The 27,835-nt window shown below is 47.2% G+C and overlaps 4 protein-coding genes across 6 annotated transcripts; 1 reads left to right on the top strand and 3 right to left on the bottom strand.

The window, feature by feature from the left end:
- The first annotated feature begins 497 nt into the window (after nucleotides 1-497).
- LOC112887988 (protein translation factor SUI1 homolog) lies at nucleotides 498-2,396 on the top strand. Of its 2 annotated transcripts, none has more exons than XM_025954297.1 (5): nucleotides 498-653; nucleotides 1,370-1,474; nucleotides 1,670-1,881; nucleotides 1,965-2,018; nucleotides 2,113-2,396. In XM_025954297.1, the coding sequence occupies exons 2-5, from the start codon at nucleotides 1,438-1,440 to the stop codon at nucleotides 2,155-2,157; spliced, it is 348 nt and encodes a 115-aa protein (XP_025810082.1). In that variant the 5' UTR covers nucleotides 498-653; nucleotides 1,370-1,437; the 3' UTR covers nucleotides 2,158-2,396. The 2 variants fall into 2 exon arrangements, with proteins under 2 accessions (XP_025810082.1, XP_025810083.1); XM_025954298.1 differs by lacking the exon at nucleotides 498-653 and adding an exon at nucleotides 692-815.
- A 1,721-nt stretch (nucleotides 2,397-4,117) lies between these two features.
- Nucleotides 4,118-7,590, bottom strand: LOC112883975. Its single transcript, XM_025949254.1, has 3 exons — nucleotides 7,164-7,590; nucleotides 6,068-6,172; nucleotides 4,118-5,969 (listed from the first exon to the last, which is right to left on the bottom strand). Exons 1-3 carry the CDS (start codon nucleotides 7,500-7,502, stop codon nucleotides 4,422-4,424), a joined length of 1,992 nt encoding a protein of 663 aa, XP_025805039.1. The 5' UTR covers nucleotides 7,503-7,590; the 3' UTR covers nucleotides 4,118-4,421.
- A 14,151-nt stretch (nucleotides 7,591-21,741) lies between these two features.
- LOC112886626 (probable serine/threonine-protein kinase PBL7) lies at nucleotides 21,742-24,406 on the bottom strand. 2 transcript variants are annotated; one of them, XM_025952576.1, is made up of 5 exons: nucleotides 23,907-24,406; nucleotides 23,287-23,468; nucleotides 22,982-23,171; nucleotides 22,502-22,893; nucleotides 21,742-22,344 (listed from the first exon to the last, which is right to left on the bottom strand). In XM_025952576.1, exons 1-5 carry the CDS (start codon nucleotides 24,265-24,267, stop codon nucleotides 21,967-21,969), a joined length of 1,503 nt encoding a protein of 500 aa, XP_025808361.1. In that variant the 5' UTR covers nucleotides 24,268-24,406; the 3' UTR covers nucleotides 21,742-21,966. The 2 variants fall into 2 exon arrangements, with proteins under 2 accessions (XP_025808361.1, XP_025808362.1); XM_025952577.1 differs by having other exon boundaries at nucleotides 21,748-22,281; nucleotides 23,907-24,302.
- A 984-nt stretch (nucleotides 24,407-25,390) lies between these two features.
- On the bottom strand, nucleotides 25,391-26,099 carry LOC112886628 (19 kDa globulin-like). Its single transcript, XM_025952580.1, has one exon. It carries the CDS (start codon nucleotides 26,097-26,099, stop codon nucleotides 25,572-25,574), a length of 528 nt encoding a protein of 175 aa, XP_025808365.1. The 3' UTR covers nucleotides 25,391-25,571.
- Between the last annotated feature and the right edge of the window lie 1,736 nt (nucleotides 26,100-27,835).

The following is a 27,835-nucleotide window of genomic DNA, read 5'->3' as shown; positions in this document are numbered from 1 at the left end:
ATTAAGCTGCTGTTTGTTGCAATGAAAATTCTTGACGCCGTGATACGCACGCCGCGAGAGAGAACCGCGCCGACCTCACTGGATGGGCCAACTAGCCAATGTGGGTCAGTGGGCCTCTTTTGACCTTTTTGACACCGATTTGGGCCGTGCATCAGTTAGCCTCAACTTATTATCTTGCATATATTCCTCTAAAAAGTATATTTTCTTGTGTATTTCCTCTAAAAACTACTAGTATACTACTCCATATCTGTGTGTTTTAGTATTAAAAAAAGGTCAGCCTTGTAGAGTGAACAACCGAAGTGCTTAACGTCAACCGGCAATTGGCGAGGGTACCGGCTGTATTCACTAAATCCATTATTCAATTCATCGAGAGGAAAAATAAAATAAGAGGAAAAGGAATAAAAAAACGCTTCCGTCTCGATGGGTCGGCAGGAATCCAGAGCCTCCCGGGCCTCCCCGCTAGAGCCGTGTGGGGATGCATAATTAGCCAGCGCTCCCCCGGAACGGCGGTTCGCCCACCTAATTATACGCATCACGCGCCTATAAAGCCAACCCGCCCGGCGAGGCGAGACAGCCCCTGGTCTAGTCTTATCCGCCTCTCGCCCCCAGCCGCGTGCGCTCCACGCCTCCTCTCCTCGCCAGGGAAGAGAAAGGTGAGCACCAACAACGCCCTTTCCCCATCCCCCTCTCTCCTTCCCTGATTCAATCCGTCTCGTTCGTAGACCTAGGACTTGGGGATCTGGAGGGGTTCTATCGCGTCTCGCCGCGAATTTGCTTCTGGGGACGAAAGGATCTCGGATCGGGTTCTCCGGGAGGTGTGCGAGTGTCCTTTGTATGATTCGTATGATTGGTAGGATTGGCTGTTCTCGGCGTCTGGGTTGCGGTTGATGAATTGATTAGAGTCGTTTGGGAGGGTAAGCGGCTGGATTTTTGGGTAAAGTTAAGCCTTGTGGCCGCTCTGGGGGATCATGGGGTTTCGCCCCGATCCGTCGTGGTCCCTGTTTTAGATGTAGGCCTGTTTGTAGTCTACGGACTTCGATTCGTCCGCGGGGGTTAGAGGACATGTGATGGGATTTGGGGAATTCCGGGTTTTCGTCTAGCCCCTTTCTGGATCTAATATCCAAGCTGTTGTTCGAGTGTGATTTTGGAACCCCCCAAGTTTGACCGAAAATTTGTGAAACCCTAGTTTCAGTGGTAGATTTCTTAACGGATCGACGGTTATGAACGATTGCCCTCTACTCTAGATCCTGTTTTACTTGTTACTGCGCTTTGCTGCTACCGTAGGTGATTTGTGTTAGCATGTGATTTGTTATTCCCTGAATTTTTTGTGCTTGTAGAGCCTGTGATTGATGGTATGGTTTGTGTGCAGCTTCTTAAAAACCAATAAATCAAAGCGTGATCAGCTTGGTGCCAATCAAACCTCAACAACCAAGTTTCATGTCTGATCTCGACGTCCAGCTTCCATCTGCCTTTGGTATGTTCCCTTTGTCCATGTTTTCTTATGCCTTGGCTTCATATAGCATGCTGCAGCTTTTCTACAGTATTAGTGAATGCTGTGTTGAGATCAAGCATGAGCAAGTTCATATTGAATATGCTTCTGATTTGGTTTTGATACACTAGTATTGTTTGTGTGCATGCTTGACTGATGGTATGGCATCATTTTTGGTAGACCCGTTTGCTGAGGCAAATGCTGAGGACTCTGGTGCTGGCCCGGGAACAAAGGATTATGTGCATGTGCGCATCCAGCAACGCAACGGCAGAAAGAGTCTGACTACTGTTCAGGGACTGAAGAAAGAGTTCAGCTACAACAAGATCCTCAAGGATCTCAAGAAGGAATTCTGCTGCAATGGTACTGTAGTCCAGGATCCAGAGCTAGGCCAGGTACAATGTTACACCGATGCTTTTCAAGTTCACAAATGCTCTCTGCTGATATAGTACTGATGATTTGTTTGCTGTCTATACAGGTCATTCAGCTCCAAGGCGATCAGCGTAAGAATGTCGCCACTTTCCTAGTTCAGGTATGTCAATAATCTCGAAGCTGTAGCTTGTAAGATATGATGAAGACTGTTCCATTGTTATATAAGCTCATCATTTGTTTACTTGTCTTGGTAGGCTGGGATTGCAAAGAAGGAGAACATCAAAATTCACGGGTTCTAAGGGGCCTGTAAATGCTTGTGTGCGTAATTGCGCCCTACCGCATATTCGGAAGCTTGAAGCAGTGATATTATAGTTACTGCTTTCTATAAGAACATAAGTATTGTGCTATTATCATTGTGTTCTGCTTGATGCAAGTTGTGTTTTCTCCTGATTATGCGCCACCAGCATATGGGTATGGCATGTATGGAATATTGTTGCCACCTTAATAAAAGTACTCTCTGTATAACTATAATGCTTGATGTTGGTCTCCTGTTCTGGGATGGGTTTAATTTCAGTAACCTTCTGGTTTTACATGGTTTCGTTCCAGATAGATGTGCATCGGATGATCTAGCACTGAATTGTGGTCCGGTTGCTGGGTAGTCACGGGTCGTTTTCTTTCCGAGTCCGCGCTCTACCCATCTTTTGTTGGTCCATGCCTAATTGCCTAGCTATGTGCCTATTCGGGGGGTGGATTTTGCTCGGCCCGCACACGGGGTCGGTAACAGGATGAATGCAGCTCGCCCGGCACACGGGGTCGGCTACTGGAGCACGGGCGCAGCATACCGCCACGGCAGATGCCTGTCTCCATGGATCCCTTTCCCAATCCCACGGCGCTTTCGCAACAGCCAGAGACTGGTGGCGGCGCACGTTCACGGTCGCCGGCTGCCGAGTCTCGCACACGCAATCAACCTCACCAACCCCAGCAGCGTACCGCGCGACTCAATTGGACGAGACGTCGTTTGGGACAGACATGACGGATCCCGCGACAACGCGATCCAAGTACTACCTCATCGCATCGAGTCGTTCACGCCCTGGGGTCCCGGCCAAGTCGGCCAAGGTTATCATTCGTCTCATGGGTGCTTTCGGCACGAGTAATTTTTTTTTTAGAATCTGGAAAATATCCGGCCTCAGCTTATCACAGAATGAAAGCTTGCAGCCAATGGGTACAGACCATGCAGTTCTAAGCCTGCCAGAATGACTTAACGTTTACAAAATTCAGGGTCATAAAGACCAAGAGACAAGCACTAGTTCTCAACGCTATTTCTGAATTTCCAGCCAAACTTGTTGAAGATCTCCATCACAACATTCTCTAAGCGTTGGCAATTTTTCTTCAGGAAGCTCCTCTCTTCCTCTTTAGATAGCAGTGACCAACATCTGATCCCGTAAGTCGCCCTGAAGATAACCTGCAAAAATGAGTCAGTGGTAGAGTTTTTGAAGATAACATCATTCCTACTAAGCCAAATAGCCCAGCAAAGAGCCGAAGCTCCAATTAGAATTGTCTTTCTAAGATTTGAAGGAAAACTTCTACCCCAAGACCCAAACAGATTAGATATACTGGATGGTGGCTGAATGCCAAAGGAAATGACCAGCATGTTCCATACGAACCTGGCCATATGACACTCAAAAAACAAATGATGGATTATCTCTTCCTTACTGCAGAAACAACACTTGGTGCATCCCTTCCATTCTCTTTTCACCAGGCTATCCTTAGTTAGAACTACTCCTTTCTTAAATACCATAAGAATACTTTAATATTTAAAGGAAGCTTCAGCTTCCAGGACCAGGAGATACAAAAGTAGCTTCTACATGGAGAATGTTCCCCGACGATCAACAATAATTGCCACGCATATCGGTAGTTGAAAGTCGAAAATATCATGTCCCGGCTGTACAGTATCTCGTCTCATTTACAGTAACGCGATGTCCTTGAGATCTACCATCAAGTCATGTAATAATAACAACAGCCTCCATTTCTTTGCGTATCCCATTTTCTGGACATTGGACACGGAGCAGCAAAACGCACCCATGGGACTTCGGTTCAGTGCCTCCAGTTCAGCCTCAAACTTCACCTGAAAGACAGTCACTACACGCACCCATGGGACTTCGGTTCAGTGCGTCCAGTTCAGCCTCAAACTTCACCTGAAAGACAGTCACTAAAGCTATGCATGCATTGCATAGATCTGAACTCAAAAGCAAAGGAAACTGAAAGAATACTGCAAAAAGCTAATAGCACTATTGAATAATGCATCGGGGAAAAAAAAGAAATGCTACAATTACATTTGATTACATGGAGCCCCAATTTTTCTAAGCGGGCTCAACGGACAACATCGACGTGAATTAGGTACAGCGAGTGATAAGACCCGATCGAGGACCAAGGCAGAGATACTACAACAATAATGGTGCACCTCCTAGAGCTGAAGGTGACCAGAAGACCTCCCTGGCGCCCTCACCAGGAAGGATCACGGTGTTGTCTTCGACAATGGAGAATGATGAGCGAGTACACCATGCTATATCTTCTGTTCGAGCGCTTGGCGCAGCTGTACCTTACGGCCATTAGTCCTTGCGTCCAGGAGCTTGGACTTCAGGTTGTGCTTCTGTGCGCCTTGAGGTCGTTCCACGCGCCCTTTCATGGCACGGACCACGTGAGGGTTTAGCAAGTCTGGGCTCCAGTCCCCGACACTCGGTGAGAGTTGACACACCTCACTGGTCTTGGGATCGGGAGAAAGATCAGCATTGGACATCCTGCTGCTTGAGAACCTACCGTTCAGTAACTCAGATCCTGTTTTCCTGCAGCCGTCGCCATTTGATGATCTCCAGAGTCTGGAGAAAGAAGACCCCTTCTTACGGTACTTCTCTCCTGTTGTTGAACAAACTCCACTGATGCCACTATTTGACCTGCAGTTTTTACAATTATCTTCCTCCCAATCGGTTCCACTTGCTGATGCATCATTTCCTCCACAGAAACCATTTACTGATGGTTCACTTCCATCTGGTGAATTGCTAGAGCCTTGCTCTGCATGGCTGACAGTCTCCCATCCGCTATCATCTTCATCCTCATTTCTGGCGCAAGGTTGAGTGGAATATTTGTTTGCCGGTTTCTCCAGAAAGATGTCAGTTTCAGGGCTCACCATGTGGATCTTTGTTGCATGGCTCACGGGGGTATCTCCATTACATTGTACAATTTCCTTCTCGTTAATATCTTCCCTCTGTCTAAGTTCCTCAAACACAGCAAAAATGTCCTCTGAAGGAGGCGGCGGTTTGTACGAGAACTCTTTACCATGTAACTTCATAGAGCAAATTGCTTCCCTGAGCCTTTCTCCATCTCTCACTGTTTCTTTGTCTGCACTGCTACCTTGGTGGAAACTGAGGAAGGCCTCAAGGATAGCCTGAAGCTCAGTCAGCTGTGAATACTTGCTGTCTAGTGTTAGTTTAGCATCAACAAGCTTCATCTGTACCCTCTCTTCGCGCCAAACCTCTGCCATCTGTAGCATCTTCCTTTCTTCCTCCACCTCATCTCTCACCTTCATCGATTCATGCTTCAAAGCCTCAACCTCAGCTTTGTCGTCTGCAATCTCCTTTGCTAATTCATCACACACCTCCTCCATGAGTTCTCTGGCCTTTCTTTCCTTTTCATAATCTTGTAAATATCGTTTTGCCAACAACTTCAGCTCAGATAGCTCATCCATTAACTTGGAGTTCATAAATTCTGCCCTTTGTCGATTCTTCCTCTCCCGGTTCAGATCTCCTTTAACAGCATCTACTATGCTTCGAACCTTATCGTGCTCCCTGCTCCTCCAGGAAGCCTTTTCCTCAGCGAGATTCCTCACCAAGTGATCAAGCTTCTTTTTAGAAGATAGGCTTTCAGCTTCAAGCTCCTGAATCCGGTTGCGGGCCTGCATGAGCTCTTCTTTAAGTGCAGATACTTCTTCATCAGCAGCAGTTGCACGGCGTTCACAGAAATCATAGTCAGCACCACCAGATGTGTTCAGGCAACGACGGTCCCATTTTGTTGCGACTTCCATTTCAATTCGGGGTGATGAAGAATAAGCTCCCACCTAATTGTTGTTATAAGCATTTCATCAAAATAAAACTGGATCAGATTGGAAGGTGGTAATCTATACCAGAAATATTAATTTATGAATAAGATATATACCTCACGAATGATGCCATTGCCAAGGGGCTTACTCCCCGTCCTGCCTTCAAGGACCGCTTTATAGTAATTGCAACGATCAGGAGTATGCGGATGCCTTGGGCTAGGCTGCAAATTTCATTACTGTTAGTTTACCACTAATACTTAAGAAACATACTTAAGATGTGTGCTGCTAGTAATACAGAATTTGCATGCAAATGGAGTAAAACTTGTCAAAATCCATGCACTGGAGGTCTTCATTTCACAGCTAAGAGCAGCTAATATCTGGGGACCACACAGGTTACATCCTAACAACAACCCTGTAGATTGACACATGGAACACATCTTCAGGCCTAGTTGAAAGAGATGCATGGAAAGAACCCAAAGCAATACGGAACGATAAGGATCACCAATTGGAGCAGCTGAGAAGAGCTTACTATAATCTAGCATGAAACTCAACACGATTGGTCCACACAGATGGAGACTGCTCTTCCTCAAAAAGCCGAAATTTAAGCAATGCATGACATGGAAATATGTAAAGATAAATTCATGAAAACCACGGAATTATGCAATCGCAAAGCGGAACTTCAGATCGGCTGAGAGTTCTTCCAACTTTATCCTGGATAAAATTTCTACATCCAGCTGAAATGCTCAGCCTCAGCTCGATCTTGAATTTGTGGAACAATGACCGTAAATTTCAAGACCCCATGTAAGTTAATGAAACTTGGACGAAATTTTGCAGAAGGAACAACCAATCCGTCGCTCATGGATGCACAAATTGCCAAGCTTTACGAACATTCAGCATTCAGCTCAAAAAATTCAGAGAAACGCCAAGGCACTAGTAGCATCACACCGCACTTCCCCAACAGCGGCAAATAAACAAAGAAACGCGCACTTCGCCTTAACCAAATGATCACAGCTCACCGGCCCATTCAAATTCATGCTACTCAAAAGTCGAAACAGCTGCTCCGCGAAACCCGAGCTCAGCAGCGGAAAACACTCCCATAACGAGCCCAAGGCGCTGCCGCTATCGCGGAATACACGGGCACACGGCAGAGCGGTGACCCAGGACCCTAGAGAGCAACAACGCGCGCGGATCTCGAGTCGAGAGCAGGCTCACCTCCGGGCGTCGACGCGCTTCCCCCGGCTCCCGCGGCGGCGGGTGCGCCCGCCACAGCGCCGCGGCGATCCTCCTCACGGACGCGGCCGCGCCGGAGCCGGCGTTCTCGCGGGGCGCCACGGCGTCCCCGGGCCACCGGAGCGGCGGGGTTGCCGGCGGCGGCGCGTGCGCCGGGGCGGGCACGCGGCGAGCGGAGGCGAGGGAGGGGCTCTGGACGCGCAGCCGCCGGCCGCGGCGGGGGCGGGCGGGGGACGCCTGGCGTGGGGTGGCAGCTGCTGCCGGGCCCTGGGCCCTGGCCGGGGACCTCGCCACCGGCGGCGGGCGTCGAGGGCGCGCCATACCGGCCGCGGGTCACCACAGGTACGCGGGCCGAGACGGCGGCGTGGCCAGTGGCATTGCCGCGAATAGCGCGCGCGGGCGGGTGGGTTGCGCGCGAGATCTAGTACCAGTAGCGGTAGCGCGCAGTGGTGGTGGCCCGGCGAGACGACGGGTACTCTATAGCTGTAGACCTGTGAGGAGGCTGGAGAGTGGAGAACGTGGGCAGGGGAAAGGGAAAGGGACTGGAAATATTTCGCCTTTTTTTTCTTTTTTTTCCTAGGGTTTTTTAGATCTTCTGGATTATTGGGTTGTGAGAGGTGCTATGTTTGGGAGGTTGGAATGGTTTTGGAGCTTGGTTCTGACTTTGTGGGTGCATCAAGAAGGATATTAATCATAGAGCTCTCTAGGTGCTAGGATTTTGACTGCAAGCTGTAGCGTGAGCATGGTACATGCGAGAGCTATACAAGAATTTAAAATTCTATTTTGTTGAACTAGTCCTAGAGATAGAGAGGATAGAACAATTATGTGCAATAATTTTCTAAAAATATTATTACGAGTTCACATCCTTTTCGAGTATTTTCTCCCTAAAGATACGGGAACAAAAATGATCAATTATTTATAATCTTTATGGAGACGTGTAGAATAATATTATATTTGTAATTTAGCACCCTCACCCACGTGCCCACGTCGTTCCCATGAGAATCGGTAAAGCATCTCGTGGTCCGTTTCTACATTTAGCGCGCACTTCTGACGGCGAGGTTGTTCACTGTAGCGACGGCAACGCATGGTCGTTGTTGCGTCTCCGCTCTTCATCATATTTGCTAGCAGCTCGGCTCGGCAGACAATCGGAGCGTTGGTGCAGTACTGCAGTGTAGAAACACACCCACTTTGGGGGTACGTCGCGCGTCTTGTCGAGTTTATAGTAGCAAAGGAGGACGGCGACGCCCGAACGGCACGGCGACCGCGCGCACACGTGCCTCGACCGATCGACACGGAGGGGGGGAAGCCTCTTCTTCCCTGCAGAGCCTGCAGGCATGGTCCAGAGCCAAGCACCTAGACGTGCCGTGTACCGACCGATGACACAAGGCGCATGCTCCATTGGCCAGCCGGCGGCGCCGACGAGTGTAAGATACCCAGCCGGCCGCAGCGACGTCGCCGGCGACGTTGCCAGGCCAACCTCCTCCGGATCGTCACGGAACGGGGGCTTGAGCGGCGGGCGGCTGGGCTTTCGACGCCCGCCCGCGCCGCTGGGCGTCACGGAGTTCGCGGCGTGTCCCTTCAATTCGCGGCTGGCTGCAGCTAGCAGGGGCAAGAGAGCAGCTGAGGCCTGAGAGCGCTCACATGAAAGTGAGGGGCCCGTGCGGGCTCTGCATAAATGTACTGGTCCGGAGTCTATTGTTCGGTGCAAAGGGATTTGCAGAATCAGGATACTTGCAGTAGCATGAGTTGGTAGTGTACCGCCGTTGAGCAATGGCGATGCAAGTGGTACTCTGTTTTTGCCACAATGGATGCTGCCTCTGCGAACTTGAAGAGTGCCCGCACGAAATTTTTTGAAATTTGAATCTCTCTCTCTCTCTCCCCCCCCCTCTCTCTCTGTCTCTGAGATCGCATAACTATAGGTCTATATAGCACGTACGTTTAATTTGCACATCTCCATCCATTCGTACGAGCTAGCCTGCCGTCTCGTTGTGCACTTTGTTTGGCCGAGAGTGAGCGAGCCTCGTGGTCTTCTTGTCTCGTCGATTGGAGCAGAAACGAAGCTCCAAAGTCGAAACCAAAGCTCCACCACCTCTCCATGCCGGGCGGAGGGCCCTGAGGTGAGGGCAGTGCGCTGTGTGCGCACAGGGCGGGGACATGGCGCGGTGGCCTCCGGATCCTCGGCGCGGTGGGGGCGGCCGGCGTTTTCTCGGCGGTCTCGGGAGCCGCAGCTTGCATTGGCCGATTGTGCTTGCCTTATCTCATCTCTGTACGCCTCTGGTTGGAGGCTTATCTATCCAAACAGGCAGGCAGCGACCCAGAACTACAGGGTCAACTTGTCAAGCTCAAGACGAAGCCTGCCAATAACCTGCAGGGTACCGATAGCCCGACACACTGTAACGCATGATGTTAAACGATGAGCTGGTTTTTGCAGTTTTGTCAAAGGAACAATCACACAGGTTACTACTGCGCAAAATAGTTCGGCTGAACTTCAGGCTATGCTGCACAGACAGGTCTGTTTATGAACCTGAGACTCTTGCAGTGGTTTCAGAAAGCGAGGCACATGCAGACTCTCTCTCACTTGCGAGCAACTTTCTAAGCTCATCTGCGTTGTTTGCAATAATGTAACATGATCGCACGATGGAAGGTGCCCCCAACTCGACAACAGGGAAAAAAAAGAAGCAGCTACTACTAGTCGTAGCGTGGGAACTCGAAGCTTTTGGGACGTTTTCTTTTAGCACCAGACTAGCAGTAGGGCAGCATCAGTTGAGCCGCAAAGCCAGGAGATGGAAAGGAAAGCGTAAAGGTATGAGACCCTTTTTATCATAGGAACTAAACTTTAGTCCTCTCTTTTAATACCAATTAGATGGATTAAATAAAGATTAATTAAAAAACTAATTGCATAAGTCGCGGCTAATTATCGAGACGAACCTATTAATGATAATTAGTTCATGATTAGCATACATTTACTGTAGCAAACATAGCAAATTATGATCTAATCAGGTTTAATAGATTCATCTCGTGAATTAGTCTTCATTGATTTTATAATTAGCATACATTTAATATTTCTAATTTGTATTTAAATATCTAATACGATAGAAACTAAGCTTGAGTCAGCATGGATCCAGACGGTGCCTGAAGCCTTCCGCAATCATACGCGCCCACCCCTCCCTCCATACTAGCGCTGGTGCACGATCGATCAAGGCACGCCCCTGCGTGCGTGCTCGCAAGTCTGCATCCACCACTACTCCCCTTGCTGCTGTGTGTTGTGTGGGTGGTTTGGTTTGGTCAAGACGAGCATCACGCGGGCATGTGTCATGTGCGGCGGCCAGCCCCACTGCCCACAGGGATCATCCATCGGCCATCATTCCCTGATTAAGAAACGGCAAGATGGTCCTTGGTAGCTGCTGAAAATATGCACATTCAGACATTCTATTGGTATTTTTTTTCTTAAGGCACTGCTGGAGGTCATTATATTATGACAGGCCTAACGAGATGTGCACATGTGGACTACTGCCGAATTGATCGATCGTCAGGAAAGAGTTCAGTCTTAGCCTCTTGGGTCTTGGTTGATGACCAGTTTCTCCTTTTTGGCCCGAGTCATGCTGCAGTATACTGAGATCTGATCATCTGAATGTGAGGATTTTGCAGAGCTCAAGTTAAAGTTTAGGGATAGTGGTTGAGCATGTCATTGGGAAGAGGGAAAAGAAGTTTGGACGATGTTCATGTGTCTGCATGCGGGCGTGTTGTTTTTTGACCTTGATTTGCTTGAGATGATGGTACTAGCAGTAGTCTAGTATGGTAGGAGTGGTTTGTTGCATCCTATGTATGATTAAACAAGGGCAGCAGCTTATGAAATTAAGGCAGAATTTAAGTCGGCTAAACTATGCTACTACTGTAGTAGGGCAGTCCCAATGCTATAACTAGAATAATTTTCATAGCATTTAATAGGCTGCCATGTAGAATATTTTGCTGATTTGGCAATGCAATTAAAGAGGAGAGATGAAAAATTCAAGAAATTAGGTCTCATGCAAGAAATGGTTTCTTACACAAAAATCAAAGTTGAAGAAACTACATAAAATCCATTGGGATAGATATCACAAATACCAAGATAGAATTAAAGAGTGGGGAGGAAGGGGATTGGTATAAAGAAGAGAAATGTTATTGGAAGAATTTATTTTGTAACCACAATTACAGATTATACATTGGGAGCTATAGTTTCTTGGGCACCGTCTATGTGACATGAAATGTCATAGATACTACAACATGGTTTCTTGATTGGGACTGCCCGTAGTAGTAGTAGGACGTAGGAGTAGCTTGATTAATCAATTAATGCATTTATTAGATTATTCTTGAGTTAACTCCAGTACTCCACTGTGCCACAGTCGATATGCACTTAAAATAGCTAGTTAACCATTTTCTCATATTACCCGGATCTTCCAAGCTAATTTCAGCTAATGCTTGGTGAAAAATCTGTTTGCCCTCGCAATAAGGCAAAGGTAGCAGCGGTGGCAAAAACGAACAATCAAACCACCTATTAGCTAGGGATTCGAGCAGACAGCTAAATTTTAGCTCTAATGAATCCAAAAAGGTCCTAAATGATGCACGTGTAATCTCATTTTGACTAATAATTTATAGATATTTAAGTACCTAAACAACTAATGTTTTAATAGAAAATTGTTGGCCAAAGTCAAAGCTTGCACACCATGCCAAGTGCTAAATGACTTATATTTTGAAGTGGATCGAATATATGAACTTTGATAATCCTATCGTAAAAGAATTTATAGCGGTGGGTTTAAAGCATTTGTATCAGCTTGAGCAATGTGTTCATGGAGTACTCCCCCTCCCCCTAAACTAATAATGTTCCTTACTATATCACATACCACTAAATGCTAATGGAATTTGGATATATTTTTTCCTTTCGACCCTCTGTATCGAAAACTTTGGAAAATATCAGGCATCTAAATTATTTCAAATTAAAATGTTGTAAATATAGAGTTATGGATATTGATGAGCTATACAACTTTATAAATACTCTTCATCCCAATCAGTATCAATATTTTTTGAATTTCTAAATATTTGAGTTCAACCGTGCAAATTGGCAATTGTGTTCTCCATTACAATTTGAACAAATATATAAGCATTTCCAATTTCCTTACAGAGTGAATTGCCCGAAACACCACATTTTTGGAGCCATATTGTAACATTGCACTAGATTTAAGCATTTTGTTGCACCTTGCACCCAGTTTTTGCCCAAAAGTTTTCATTTTCCGCCACCTTTTAGCATTGGAGAAGATGGGGGCAGATATAGTCCCACATGTAAGCTATACTGATGGATTGAATGTGCCACGTAATGGCTGTAGCAAGCGCCACTTGGATGCAAGAAATGGCAGCAATATATGGGATTAATTGTTTTCTGAAAATATCACGAATCAAACGAAGATACTTGGCAGCAACGTAGGAGCCCACCTAGCTTCTCGTCATTTTTCGATGGCAATTTTTAATAAACTTTCCACTGAAACGGCGATTTATATACCTTGGCTGCATTTGAGTTTTGCGGGAGGAGTCCCTTTTTATAATTTTTTGAAACCAACATATACTTTTTGCAAAAATAAAAAATCTTACTAGGTGGGCTTGATCACAATTTTTTGGCCATGAAAGTTTCAAGCATTTTGTCAGGTCTGTCTTTAGCCCAATAGGCCATTTTATTTACAGTTTCGTTTTTTCCCTCAAAGTGATCTCTGTGCACGAAGGTAGGGATTCTAACCTAGAGGCTCACAATCTTACTGAAGTAGCTTGTACTCTTGGGATGGCCGGCATGTTTGGCTGGCCTCACCCCTGTTGCTGGATGTAAACGTTGTCTTCTCTTCTTTTCTTTTCTTTTTTGAAAAGAGGATGTAAACGTTGCTACAATGATCATAAATCTTTATCTTCCTCTCATAAAAGAGAAATATAGTTTTGTTTTTTTGTACGTCGAAGGCCAAACTAGTAGTAGATAAACAGGATGAGCAGTGTAGCAGCAGCCCCTGTTACCCATTGAAATCCTCACAGACCAGGAGCCCGTGGTTTGGATTTGGGATGCACGGGATCTCCTTGAACTGAATAAAGTCTGCAGCTGCCTGAGTCTGAATAAATCTTTGGTAGGTAAAATGTGCACATCGTCTGCAGGTTAATGAGTCTAGCCACCTACACTGTCCCCAAGAAATAACTTTGAAATTTTATTTTAGATCATTTTGGATTTTTTAAATTTATAATATTTGTTATGTATCTAGATATAATATCTATCTAGATGCATAGTAAATATTGTAAATCTAAAAAAATCAAAACGATCTGCAATTTGAAACGGAGGAAGTACTTCTTAACAGAAGGACAACCGTTCTTTGGAAGCGGGTCCACCTGCCAGGGACACAATCCCTCTGCAATAATCCAATAACTGCAGAGAACAGCCGTTCTTTGAAAGCGGGTCCACCTGCTAGGGACACAGTCCCTGTGCAATAATCCAATAACTGCAGAGGGATCCAAGCAAGCCATTCTAGAACATAGTGCAGCTATGAAGGGGATATTTAGTTTTGCTCGAGTGTCTTGTAAGCAGCTGGTCAATTGGGAAGGCGTTCCAACCTTGTCTACGAATTTCATGTTTGCCCCAGACGACCGCTTCTTTCCCCGTGATGGGCGAGGTATCGGAAGAAGACCAATTTCTCTTTTTCATATAAGGAATGAAGGAAGAAGATTAATTTAATTTCGACACGATGCTAGCTCCTGTAACTCCTGAGACGCACGTGCGGTGTGATGCGGTGCTCTTCAACGAGAACGATTCGGGCAAAACCGCCGGTGACTTTTCGTGTTCCACTTACCGATTGAACGCTCCCATCACACGTTGGAATGCAATGCTTGTGTTGTGTTGTGTGCTTGGCGAAAGCGTCTGTCCAGTTCAACGAAAAGTGGGCAAGTTTTCATCTACGGACTGCAACCTGAGAAAAGCAATTCTTTAAAACGTTCGATTAGACTGATGGCTTTGATGCTGCCGCTGAAGTCTGAAGACGTACCTTGCCGTACCATTTGTGCCTGCATGTCCGGCCGCATCACATCGTTGTCAGTTTTAACACGTCTGACCCGGCACCGGAAATTCAGAGAATTTGCAGTGTGTGCTGCCGGCTGCTGCGGATTCGCGGGCGAACTCCGCAGCTGGCACGCAGACGCACAGGAAGGAAGTAGCCGCAGCCTCCGCCTCTGACAATCGGTGGCCACGCCATTCCATTCTTCCAGAAGACTTGTCGCCAAAACTATATATGCAACCAGCCTGCCCGCGTGCACGCTCCGGGATTTTGATTCCGCACGAACGAGCTCTTCGTTCTTCGAGGGAGCAGCGAAATCTCATCGATCGGATGGGCAACTGCGCGTGCCAGGCGTCTCGGTCTCGCCACTGCGCCGAGGCCGATCCGTGGAGCGACGACGACAACGGCGAGCCGGCGTGGGCGGAGCGGCGGGAGAGCTGCGAGGAGAGGAAGAGGGCGGGCGTCGAGGTGACGGTCAGGATCAGCAAGAGGCGGCTGCAGAGGCTGATGGCGGAGGCGGCGGCCGGGGGCGCCGGAGGAGGGATGACGGTGGAGAAGGTGCTGGCGGAGATCGTGAGCGCCGGCGGCGAGGTGGTGGTTGACGGCCGGTGGGAGCCCGCGCTGCGGACCATTCCCGAGGCCGTCCAGTCGTGACGACAGACGACGGTGGTGCCTGGGGATGAAACGATGCAGGAAAAAAAAGATACATAAACGCATTGTGTACGTGTGAACAAGCCGATGGGGATAAATAAAGCAATATGTACACAAGAAAATAAAAGGTAATTACGTGAATAAAAGAATAGAATGCTGGAAGAAATAATTAATCCACATGCCACAAGGAGTATTAAAGTAAATAATAGATAAAGCAAAAAATTAAGAAATGAAAATTCACACGATATTGGTATGTGCTACCCATTTTGCCCACGTCAAGTTTCATTTTATTTATTTATTTATAAATCTAGAGCTCGGATACTACTTCAATTGAAACGAACCGGATTTCCAAATCGAGAAATCCGACTCCCTATATCATTGTGATAGTCTCTGGATCAAGCGCTATCACATACAGAACTCATTTCGGGCATAATATCATAGTCATACTTCGCATAATGTCAAACATGGGTTTAATTATTATATAAATCCAAAAGATCTGCAGTACGAAATTTATTACAAGCCTCTCGGCTAGAACGAACAAGAAGAAAGCGCAAAGCGGTAGCTAGGTCTTCGGCCGTCCTTCATCTTCGGGAACCTCCTCCACAGGTGACTTGAGCGTAGCACGGGCCTCAGTCGTACCAACCGTCATCGTTGGGGTCGAACTCCGGATCGGATCCTGCATCGTACCAGGCTATCCTCAAGGAATGGGATAGGTTCACGTCACCATCCGAACGCAAGCTTTATTATGGTCTACACTATGGATGTATCAATGTTCAAGAGGTAAAGTTGGGATTTCCTATGCATGCAATATATATATAAGTAAGTATACACTTCTCCTTCCAATTCCGACTCGGGCCCTTCCGGTATCCCGGACTCCCGGTCAACGCACACCTTCCAAACCACCAAGTCGATGCGAGGACTCCCTCTCCTCGCATCTCAGCTGCCCCCTGGCAGGAAGTCAAACTAGAGGGAGGTAGAAATCATGAGTAACACTAACTAATAAGAGCAACAGAGGAGTAGGGATGTCCATGACCGAGGACGCGGCTATACGTATAGTTTTCACCCTGCAGGGGTTGTACACTTGGACCCACTCGAATCGACACTAGCCGGAGATCAGCAGACTAATATACGAAACACTGGTCTACTGAAACGGAACTAGGAGCCACGGCACCATCCGGCTTTCCCGGGTCTTGGGCGCATCCTCCCACAGGAGGTCGCCCCGAGATTGTGAAGCCTCCCATGCATCTCGGGGAACGTGAGGTTAGCACCTCCTTCCCCTGCACTGATACTCGATCCTCCCACCGGCTTGGTACCGCGCTTGCTAACCCCGGACCGGACCCACCCTCATAATGGGTAAGTGGTGTGCACGCTTAACAGATTCCCACAAGTCATAGTTACTCTCACTCGGTCCTTAACTGCCGAAGCGGGCATCTTCATCAATAGCGTATCCACCACGGTGGTCCGCGACTACACCCTTAACGGGTGCCTCCAACACCTCAACCTCGTAACCAAAAATGTACTCGCCACAGGTACTCCGTAGGGTGTGCCAAGATACACACCCCAAGCCCTCGATCCATGATCGAGTTAGGTTGCCCACTCCCGGCTAAAACCCTAATCACCAACTCCTGAAGAGTACCACTTCACACACGCGAAGACTATCCATCCATTCCCACACATACACATTCAAGGATTGACAAGGCATTTCATATAATAAACAAGTGAAATAGGATTGCAAGGAGTATGGGTACATAAAATAGGCCATGCAGGTTCATCTCGATAAAATTACACACATAGCGATAGCAAATCTAAGCAAGCAATGCCTAATAGGTATTCAAATCGTAGATGGGCGTGAACCTGGCGTCTCTTCGAAGTCCTCCTGGGCTTCCGGGTAGTCCTGGCCGTCGGTCAGCTCCTCGTGGTCGGGTCCTATTCGTAAATACGAGTAAGAGTAGGGACCAAAGTGCAAAAATGTACAAAACTCTTCAAATAAGATCCAAATCACCACGAAACCTACTCTAACGGGTGGTTTATGATTTCAGAAGAATTACGAAACTGGTTTTGTAATTTTCGGAGGTCCGGTCGATTTATTATGAATTTTCTAAGGAAAAACCTATTTCTGAAATTAATAAAAAAATTTCGGAAAAGAAAATCAATCAACAGTGACACGTGGCAGCACCAGGGTGTGCCACGTGGCATGTTGACGTCAGCATGACGTCATCAGGGGGTTCGGGTCTACTGACGTCAGCAGTGGGCCCTGCTGACGTCAGTGTTGACCGGTCAACGGTCAACGGTCAAGGGGGTCCACGGGTCAACGGGTCCCACTGGTCAGCCTCACCCCGAGGCTGGCAGGTGGGCCCCTCGGGTCAGGCCGGGAAAAGAAAAGGGAAAGGGCTCGGACTGGTTCTGGGCCCAAAGGAGTTGGGCCGGCTCGTTCGGCCCAACAGGCTCGGCTTGGCTCGTGGGGTCAGCTCGGCTTGCGGCTCAGCAAGCCGGCTCGGGTAGGTGGGCTGGCTGTGTTCGTGGGCCTGATTCCATCATGGGTCACTATTGGGCTGGCGGTCTTCTCCCCTTTGCCTTCTCCTCCTGTCTGGCCGGTTTGCTTCTGCTCCTTCCCCTTCTCGCTGACAAGTCAGCCCCGTGCGTCAGTCTCGGCGGGATTCAGTGTGGCGGGGCTCGGATCCGGTGCGGCAAGTGGGCGTGCGTGTGTGCGTGCCAAAGTGTGTGTGTGTGGCGCCCGAAGGGTGCTCGGGGAAAGGCCTCAAAGGCCTAGCCGTGACGCGAACGCGACGTCGCGGCCACGTCACGGGGGTCGTCGCGCACGGCGAGGCCGTGATGCGGGCATGGCAAGGCTGGGGCACGGCTGGTCTCGCGGCACGGGTGCGCACGCACGTGCGCAGGTCCTGGCATCCCAGGGCCGCGGCGTGGCCGTACCGTGCGCGGGGCACCGGCATCCCAGGCCCGCGGCACGACGTGGCGGCGGAGAGGCGATGGCAGCTGCGGGGATGACGACGGCGCGACGGGTCCCTGCACAAGAAGCGGCACAGAGGCCAGGAGGGGAAGGGGATCCCTAGGGTTTGCTACGGAAGGATCATCGGCATTGCCGGCAGCAGTGGGGGAAGAGAAGGAGCGGCGGCGGTGAACCTCACCGCGGGCTTGCTGGCAAGGTCCTTGGCGCAGTGACGGGTCGGCACAGGCGGACCGGGGCTGTGCAGGACGGGCGGCTGCGTCGGGGTCGTCGTTCGAGCGCAGGCATGGCGGAGCTCCGGCGGCGACGGCCTTCTCCTCTTCACGCAGCTCGTCGTCCTCCACCTCCTCGCGCGGCTCCTGCTCCTGCTCCTCCTCCCCTTTCTTGCGCTGCTCCTCCTCCTCCCTCTCTCCCTCTCTCTAGTGCAGCGACGGCGGTAAGGGAAAAGGGGGCCCGGGTGGCTAGGGTTTCGGGCGGCGGCCGTGGGGTTCTTATGGGCCGGCCCTAGGGCTTGTGGCGCGGGCCCGGACGTCGAGGGCGGCGATGCCCAGCGTCCGTGCCACGGCCACGCGGCGTGCATCCGGCGGCTGCGGCGCGGGACTAGGGTTAGGGCTCGCGGCGCGGGCGGCCGGGGAGCGGGGGAAATAGGGAAGCGTGCGCGCGGGCGGTAACGCCGGGTTGTCGCGGAGCGGGGCGGCGCGCGGGGCTGGCGGATGACACGAGCGAGCGGGGCCGCGGCGGGGGAGAAAAGGGGAAAAAGGCGCGGGCGGAGAAGAGGGTGGCGGTTACGGCTCGTTGTCGCGGAGCAGGGCAAGCGGCGACGCGGGGCGGAAAGCAAACCCGGGAGAGGGAGCGGGCGGAGGAAGAAGGGAAAGCTGACGAGTGGGTCCCGCCTGTCAGCTGCCCCGAGTGGAAGGGAAGGTGAGGGGTCGCGCGGGGGTGCGGCTGTCGGTGGGCTGGGCCGGCGGAGCTGGGCTAGGGTCGCGGCTGCGTTGCGCGAAGGAAGGAAGGAAGAGGAGAGTTAGGCTGGGCCGTGGTGGCGCGTGGGCTGTGCTGGGGTAGTGGTGTTGGCTGGCTTGGGCTGGTGGCCCATGAGGGCTTTTAGAGGATAGGTTTTGGATTTGAATTTGATTGGCCTAATCAAATTCAAATCCCACACAATTAAAGCAGCAATTTGAAAATTTCAATCAAGTAAAATCCAACAACAATTTCAAATCAAGGAAGATTGCAATTAAATCCGAAAGGACTTCAAATAATCACACAAACATCTAATGGTCCTTAGTTTCAAGTTAAATTTACTAAGAACTTGAGGTAGCGGGAACTTAATCTTATATTTAGGTTCTAACTAAGGCACAACACAATTTTTTTTGAAATTCACGATTTTGCACTAATTTAACATTCCGAAAAATCCGGGATGTTACATCAATTGTCATGTCACGCCCAAACTAGAGCCTAGGCGTAACAGCCGCGGCCACACGGTTATAAAAATTAATTTATAACTCTGTAAGGCTAAAAATCAATAGACACAAGAAGTGGTTATAATATTTCCTTTCACTTTATTGATATTTCATATATATTTTATAAAGGTGTGAACAAAAGCAAACTAAAGTAGTACATATTTATTTTCAAACTAATATAGTTCTACAGCCTAGTCGTTCCCGTTCCCCGTTTGATAGGTCCATTATTCTGATGCTGCAAAGGGTAATTCAAAAGCAAGGGTGAGTATGAAGCTATACTCAACAAACGAGCAAATATAATGGTTGATATGAAATTCAAGAAGTAGAAATATCAATATAAAGGATTAACTGGTGCTACACATGACTACAAGCTTCCCAACCCGAGAGTCACAGGGGTAAAATTTCACACTTTAAAACTCTATAGAGTGGTATTCTAACATCGACAGTCTCTACTATAATAGCATATTCTAGAAGAGCGGAATTCATAGGCCCTTCAAGGAATACATTTCTTGACCTACTGGCACTTGGTGGCTTCTACAGATCTATCACCTAGCACCCTACTCAGAACAAGAGGTATTCCTGAATTTCGACAGTCCCATTTCTGAACAGTGACCGATACAATATTATTGCCGTCGCAATACCAGTATAATATAAAATGCATGCCAAAATTAAAGATGGTACTGGAAGGTAAATTAACAGTGCAAATTTAGAAACGCACGCGAAAAGTAAGGGCAACATTTTAACTGAAAATGTAAAATCATACGAAAATAAGAGCAACACCTCGACCAGAAATGTAAAACTCACATGAAAAGTAAGGCAGCACCTCAACTGGGAATATAAAACTCACACGAAAAGCAAATACAACACCTCAACTAGTAATGTAAAGCTCACACGAAAAGTAAGGCAACACCTCGACTGGAAATATAAAACTCAGGCAACACCTCAACTTAAAATATAAACCTCACACAAAAAGTGAGGGCAACACCTCTACTGATAATATAAAACTCATAGAAAAGTAAAGGCAACAGTTCAACTGGAATTTAAAACACACAGGAAAAGTAAGAGCAACACGTTAACTGGTATTTAAAACGCACATGAAAAAAAACAAGAGAAGAATATGAATAAGCAGTGGCGTGAGGCTCGCTTGCCTTTAAAGCGGACGCTACTCAGCTGCGAACTACTACTATTTTTCTAGCACTGTTCTTACTGCTAGCAGAGACTTCCTATGGCAGCGGCGGCACTAACTATTACGTGCACTGTTACTGCATGTGGTGTGTGCGTGGATCGACAGGAGCACATCAGCGCTATTTATAGGAGGCGAGCGGGCAGGCAGCATTGCAAGGCTCTCAACTATTGTAGAGTGCGGTAGAATAGTGCGGAATAATATACACGAGTGTAGAAGGGGCCAGGCCGCCGGCCAATATGGCTGTCAATATCCTGATTATTTTGCTAATTTATTTTTTTTTATCGTGGGCTGGTATTCATCACCAGGAGCTGATATACACTGCTGCGCTAAAGAGGCAACTGGTGGGATATGCTAGCGTGGGCAGCAGCTAGGCATTACGTATACATCAGGTCAGCTCAAACCTTTTCTGTTCACACACATGCACGTATACAAATAGAAATTACGGTGGTCAAAATAGTCACTAGATAAGTAGTAGGGGCACATGATATCATTCTTGCATGCATGCCTAAACAAGAGACCAATAGAAACTTATCACAATAATGTGGGTAGTTAGCATGAGCTAATTATCTATAATCTATTTATTTTATCTCAGGGTATTGCAGTAAAATTTCAGGTAACCGTGATATATTATTTAGGTTGTAATAAGCAAGCAATCTACGAAGAATACGTGTCTTTTGCTCTCAATAAAGAATCACCCACACTTATGGGATTTTGTGGGGTCTCTAATTTTTAGCTTAGCCTATTGATATACTTATAGTCTCTAATTTTTAGCAACAGTTGATCTTTGTGTGCCATACTTATCCTATGTTAATGAAAGAATAGTGTACATTCCAACTCATATCGTGGATTCTCCAGAATTTTGATTTTGATCCTGTAGATACAAATAGCACCCAGGATTCCTTCAGCTTTATTATTTATGTGGGAAGGCTAAAATCTACAGGTGGCTATAACTGCAGATCCATTTTTAGGTATGGAAGTGTGGCATTACAGTACTTTTTCAGTGGAAAGTAAAATTTTATCATTAATAAAAACGCACGATTTAGTATTATGTGAATGTTGTGGTTTGTATTCAGATTCTTACATCATTTCATCAAATGCAACCTTTTGATATGAAAAATGATAATCTCCATAAAACTGAAAAAGGATTTAGCCATTAAATGCCTATAACTATGAATTACCATCAATAATAGGCTCAATACTAGCACAGGATATCTCTTCTGATGTTGAACAATTGATTACGCTAGCCAAAGCACATACGTTAGCTTCATTCAAGAAAATGATCTGCTGTTACATCCTGCCTATATATGAAATAATGAAGAACACACTGTTGAAAAATTGATTACACCTACCAAACCACATACATCAGTTTCATTCAAGAACATGATCTGTTGTTACATCCTGCCTATGTGAGCCATCTGGATCCAGTACACACCTCTCTGGCTTGATTTGTCATCTCTTAATTTAAGAAGCCGTTTCAGCTACTTTCTTCTTTTTGTTGTAATTGTTCTTCACCTCCTTCAGTTTCTTTTTGTCTAGTTTCTATGTCTATGTTTGGAACTGTTATGGGTAGAGGATCTTTGATGTCATCTGGAGGATCATAGTTTGGATCAGCAAGAAATGCAAGGGCGGTCACCACATCACTGATCAGTGGCCGACTGCTTGCTTCTTCTTGTAAGCACATTGATGAGATTGCAAGTGCCTGGTATAGACCTTTGAGGGGGAATTTCTTCTCCAGCAATGGATCAGCCATCTTCACAAACTTCCTCTTATCCCTGAAGAATGGTGCTGCCTGCAGATAAACAACATTTAGAAGAGCAGCATTGCAATTCTTATCCCTGAAGAATGGTGCTGCCTGCAGATAAACAACATTTAGAAGAGCAGCATTGCAATTCTAACAGTACGGATTTCTGAACTATTTAATTGGGTACACTCAGATATGATTCCTAACAAAAGAATCTCAATGCTGCATATTTGCTCAAATGAGAAGCGAAGCTAGGCGTAAAGCTCACCCAATGAACAAGAATCTGCTCACGAGTCGGCTTTGTGGTGTCGATTGCTCGCCTCCCAGTGATGAGCTCCAAGAGAACTACACCAAAGCTATAGATGTCTGACGTCTTAGTTAGCTTGCCAGTCATAGCATACTCGGGAGCACAATAGCCATACGTGCCCATCACCCTAGTGCTGACATGGCTTTTGTCGCCGCTTGGACCAAGTTTCGCCAGGCCAAAGTCTGATAACTTGGCATTGAAGTTTCCATCTAAGAGAATGTTTGATGCCTTGAGATCACGGTAGATCACTGGCGGGTTGGCTACCTCATGCAAGTACTCAATGCCTCTAGCTGCATCAACTGCAATCTTCATCCTTGTATTCCAAGATAGTGGCTGGGAATTTGGAGTGAGATCTGTACAATTCAACGAACAAACAGGTACAGGTACAGTTCACAAATATACATTTTCTTAAAACAATCTTCGATAGTGAGTTTGTATTACCCAGGAGATGGTCTTGCAATGAACCGAGTGGCATGAACTCGTACACTAGGATCCTCTGGTCACAATCAGTGCTGTACCCGAGCAAGGTGACTAGGTTTGGGTGATGCAGTAGGCTAAGCATCAGCACCTCGACAAGGAACTCGCGGTTTCCTTGCAACCCATCCTTGTCAAGCTGCTTAACTGCTATGGCCTAGACATTGGCATAATTAACATAAACAAGTTACCACTATATTCACAATTGTTTCTTCATGTCTTAGTTTAGTGGAACGTAAAAGGGTGGATGTGGAGAAGAAATATTTATTTACTTCCATAGTGTCTCGAGTGTATCCTCTGTACACCCTTCCAAAACCGCCTTCACCCAGCATGTTTTCTAGGCTGAAATTGTTGGTGGCATCAACCAATTCACTGAATGTAAACACCCTACTAGGGATGTTATGGTTGCCGATCCGTAATATCTCCCCTGCTTGAGCCCTGTGCTTGGCACTGTCTGCACGCAAAAATTTACTGTTATTAGGTTTCATCATAATTTTGTAGCTTGGCAATTGTGAATTCCAGGGTGAATGAAGTCCAAGAATAAGGCAATGGGCAAACAGACTTCCATGAACATGCTAATTGCTGTTTATTATATATTTCTGAACAATATTTTTCAATGTTTTTAGCACTGATTGATATATGCACGGTGGGATTCAAGAGGCCCATTCTGAAGTGCAGTAACCTTTCTGCGATGATATCTGTAAGTCCTCAAATTTTTCCAATCCAATGCTTCAATGTTATTACCATGTATTATTCATTTTTCTTCTGCAACTTTGCTGTTTCAAGAATTGGTGGATAAAGACTATGGCCAACTTCTTACTATAATATATTCTTTTACATGTGCATGCAGATGAAACATCAAGGGGAAGAAAAATGAAGGGTGCGGTGTTACTTGAGAGCGAAATTTCTTTGACTAGGGCTGCCAACCCGTTCTCTTCTTTCTTCTTCCATATCTTGTTTGTCCACTTGCCCTTCTCCGGCTCAGGGATCGTCGCCGGATTCTTCCTCTTCTTATTCGACTCTGATGACACCACCGGATCCTCCCTTTCTCGCACCGCCCCACCACAGAAGCCGAAAAACCACTTCCTCTTCTTTTTCCTCTTCGTGTCCGACGCCTCTTGTGTCGTCGCCTTCCTGTTCGCCCTGCCACAGACACCGCGGATCCACGAGCAGCAGCATGCACATCTGAGGAGGTTGCAGCTCAGGAGGTTCTTGCAGCAGCAACATCTGGTGGCCGAGCTCAGTATACCCATGGAATTGCCGGATCGACGCGAGAGTGGGCGAGCACCCTCGTGCCGATCCCTGCGTGCAAACGAAGAACAGCAAGAGGATGCGAGGTAATATTATTCCCTTTCTCTCTTTAGTTTTTTTTCGTCCACTTAGTTTCTTGCCACGCGCTCCTTTCTCTGTGGATGGTAAATTGGGAATGAGGCAGCCGCTATTTTTCCTTGGATGGAAGTTCTCTGGCCAAGAAGCCATTTTTGGTCCGCTCGTTTCTCCTCTGAACTGCTGTTCGTTTTAGTAATTGTCTTGCCACACCCTGATCTTTCGCATGAGAAATAGGAGCTTGTTTTCAGTTTTCACCCAATGGCTGGCGATGAGCTCAGGGTGTATAATGAAGCATGACGCACCCGCATGATGGTCTTGTATATCCATGGGCACTGAAACCTTCTAGGCACACGGATTAGTACGGTGTGCGGCACAATTACGTGTGGTGTCTCTGTCTCATTCTGATTGTGTACAAGGATGTGGTTTGGAGAACGCTCAAACAATGCGTTGCCTAACATTTTTAACCCATACTATACACTTAATCATTTTATCCATATCCTTTGGGCAGAAAACAATACAATCCACCTTGAATTCTTGATAAGTGATGCCTGATCAACCTGAGCAAGAGCGGCAATCCACGTCAGCTGGTTAATCTTGTGGTCAGGGCATAATTATTGCTGCTCGAGCTTAGCCATGCAATTGGGAATGATGCATGTTTATTGCGAAACGGATCCTGGCATCTTCGAAAAATTTGTATGATTCTTCTGTCCATCTATTTTCATATTTATTTTTATTTACATAAAAACTCTCTCCAATACGTGAGTACATAATTATTTAACATGATGTTAATAGGAACTCATAATTGCTGAACACGGTGTTATTAGGAGCTGCATATTGCCTTTGCAAGGCTTGCGGCTATCGAATTAATAATGTAGAACGGGACAGTTTTACTTAGACATTGGATTTATGTGATACCTTTCACTTTTCTCAGTGGTCCAGTTTGAATCGTCCGAATTTCGCAGAATTTCTTTTGATCTTCTCCGATCGGGCTATATCAATTTAGCTAGAAACAGTATAATCCCCCTTTGGAATTCTTTCTGAGCTGCTCATACACTGGTAGAATCGTACCAGCACTAGCTGGCCTCATTCACTTATTCATCACTTATAATAATCATTATCTTATTTGTAGCACACGACAGTGCGAGGATCCACGTCAGGAGCCACTTTATTCAGGATCACCGCGCGTGCGTGCGTGCCCTCGCACGCCGCCGCGCCACCTCACTCCACCCTAGGAGTACTGGTCGCCGGAGAAGACGCTGCACTCCTGGGGCTCCAGGCGGCACATCATCGGCAGCCCCGCGGCGTACTGCCTGGCCTTCGTCAACCTCACGCGGCCGATCCTTCTCCCGGTGCCGAAAGGGAACGGCAGGTACCCCTCCCCGCCGTAGTAACCTTCGCCGGCCGACTCGTCGCCGCCGTACCCTTCCTCCAGCGGCGGCATGGTCTCCTCGTAGCCCCGCACCATGCGCCGGACGGCGGAGCAGCGGCACTCGCGGCTCACGTCCTGGAGCTGCTGGCAGCACCGCATCCGCAGCCCGACGCCCCACCGGAACGGGCCGACCCCGTAGCGCATGCCGCCGGTGAGCTGTCGGTCGAGGACCTGCCGGCACGCCTCCAGCGGGCTCTCCTCGACCTCCCGATGGCACCGCAGGTCCCTCAGCCTCTGCCGCTCGAACCCGCCTTGGCCGACGGCCACGGCCGCCAGCGCCGCCAGGCACAGCGCCGCCGCGGCGGCGGCGGCGACGAACTTGGCCATCTCAGCACGGATTACTGGCCAATCAGATCTATCGCTTGTTGTTTGGTCTGGCTAGCTGCGTCCTCTGCTGATGATGAGATGATGGTGATGAGATCGGACTAGGTTTCTTATACATAGAATCCAGCTGAGGACCGTGGCTTTGGCTACTTTGTGTGTGAAAACACACGCACGCACTGTTAGTTGCAAAGGTCGATGCTTAGCTTGTAGGAACATTGCAATGATTTGGAGCTTTGCAAAACAGATCTTTTTGGAAGGATTTGTAAAGTTTCTGTTCGTGTTGGTAAGGCAACATCTCACGTTAACATTCACATGGATGTATCTAGCTGGGATGACACGGTGTGCTAGTGTGTAGTAGTGGGATAATTGCCTTTGTGCCATTGTGTGCTTAGTGGACTTACCTACAAGGCTGGTTTACTGGATAATAAGCATGCTTTAATTTGTTTCTATGTGCTCTCACCGAGGCGTAGATGTGCAAATTGTCTTCTTTTGGTGCTTTTGGGTTTTGCTGGGAGTGTTGCGAGGTTGATGCCATCGGAAGTGTAAAAGGGAGATAAAGTGTGACCAAACGAATGACATTTTTGTTTAGAACCAAAACGCTTTTGGGGGTATACTTAATAAACTTTCCAAAGGATGTACGGCGAACTAGAAAGTTGCTTACCATGCTAACTCAATCATCGAAAATAACTATTGATGTACTTTATTTTCTTTGTGGCTGGCTCTGGTTATCATGCCCTGTAGTTTATTTTTACAGGAAAATAGATACTGCTGCATGGAGCTGAGAATCTTGTACAGGTATGCAATAATCCAAGCTGCTTAGCAAACTTTTACACTGACTAGCTGATTTAGGCCCATCTGAACTTAAATTTTGGGCCCAAGGGGATCTTGCCCCCCGATATTGCTCGAAAAAAAACATTGGGCCCAAGATCTGTGTTCACCTCTCTCGGGCTTAATTGTGTCATCCCCTCTCAAAGTTTGTCGAACTGCTACTGTCTGTGGGCTTCCATTTCTGTTTAACCAGTGGTCTATGCTCAGGCCCAACTTGACATCATTTCGGCTAAGTGTCTCAATCAAAATTGTAACTGAAAACCATATATTTTTTTGAAAAACTAAAATGCCTAAAATAAGTCTTAGGTGTGTGGTGCATCCGTGCAAGAGCTGAAGTTACTTGATTTGAAACTTGTCACCAAATAAAGGTTACAAGAAAAAACATTGATGCTATTCTTCAAAGGGTCAATTACTTACATTATGATCTGATATTCAAAAGTCTGAAAATAGCCCATGTTATAGTCGATGAATATTGAATAGGACCTAATTTAATGGGCCATAACATATCCAACAAAAAGAGGCATCAGACAAGGGATTTCATGTTCCCTATTTCTTTTAAAAGCGAACGGACAAGCAATAATAGATTATACTTTTGATTATTCCCTTTGTTATATATAATCGTTCCCTTATTATTTGTGATCAGCGTTTATGCTAAAAATGATGCAAGAACATAGCCGTGTACGATTGTGATCACAGAGATTGGAAACAATTTGTTTTTTAAAAAATAACATATCCAACATTGTTCATCTCTTCTTCCTCTCTTCTGTTCGCAGCACTAACAATTTCTTTGGTACTTCTTCCCCGTGGCGCGCTTCCGAGCAATAACATTGTTCCTGAGTCCTGACCCATCGTTTTCACGTGTTCGAAGCAGGTGGCAAGCGGACACGATCGTCAGTCCCCTTCCCCTACAA

The sequence above is a fragment of the Panicum hallii genome, chromosome 3 (genome assembly GCF_002211085.1).
Source record: "Panicum hallii strain FIL2 chromosome 3, PHallii_v3.1, whole genome shotgun sequence".
In the NCBI taxonomy this organism is placed as follows: Eukaryota; Viridiplantae; Streptophyta; class Magnoliopsida; order Poales; family Poaceae; genus Panicum; species Panicum hallii.
This window is presented reverse-complemented; position numbering and strand designations above follow the sequence as displayed.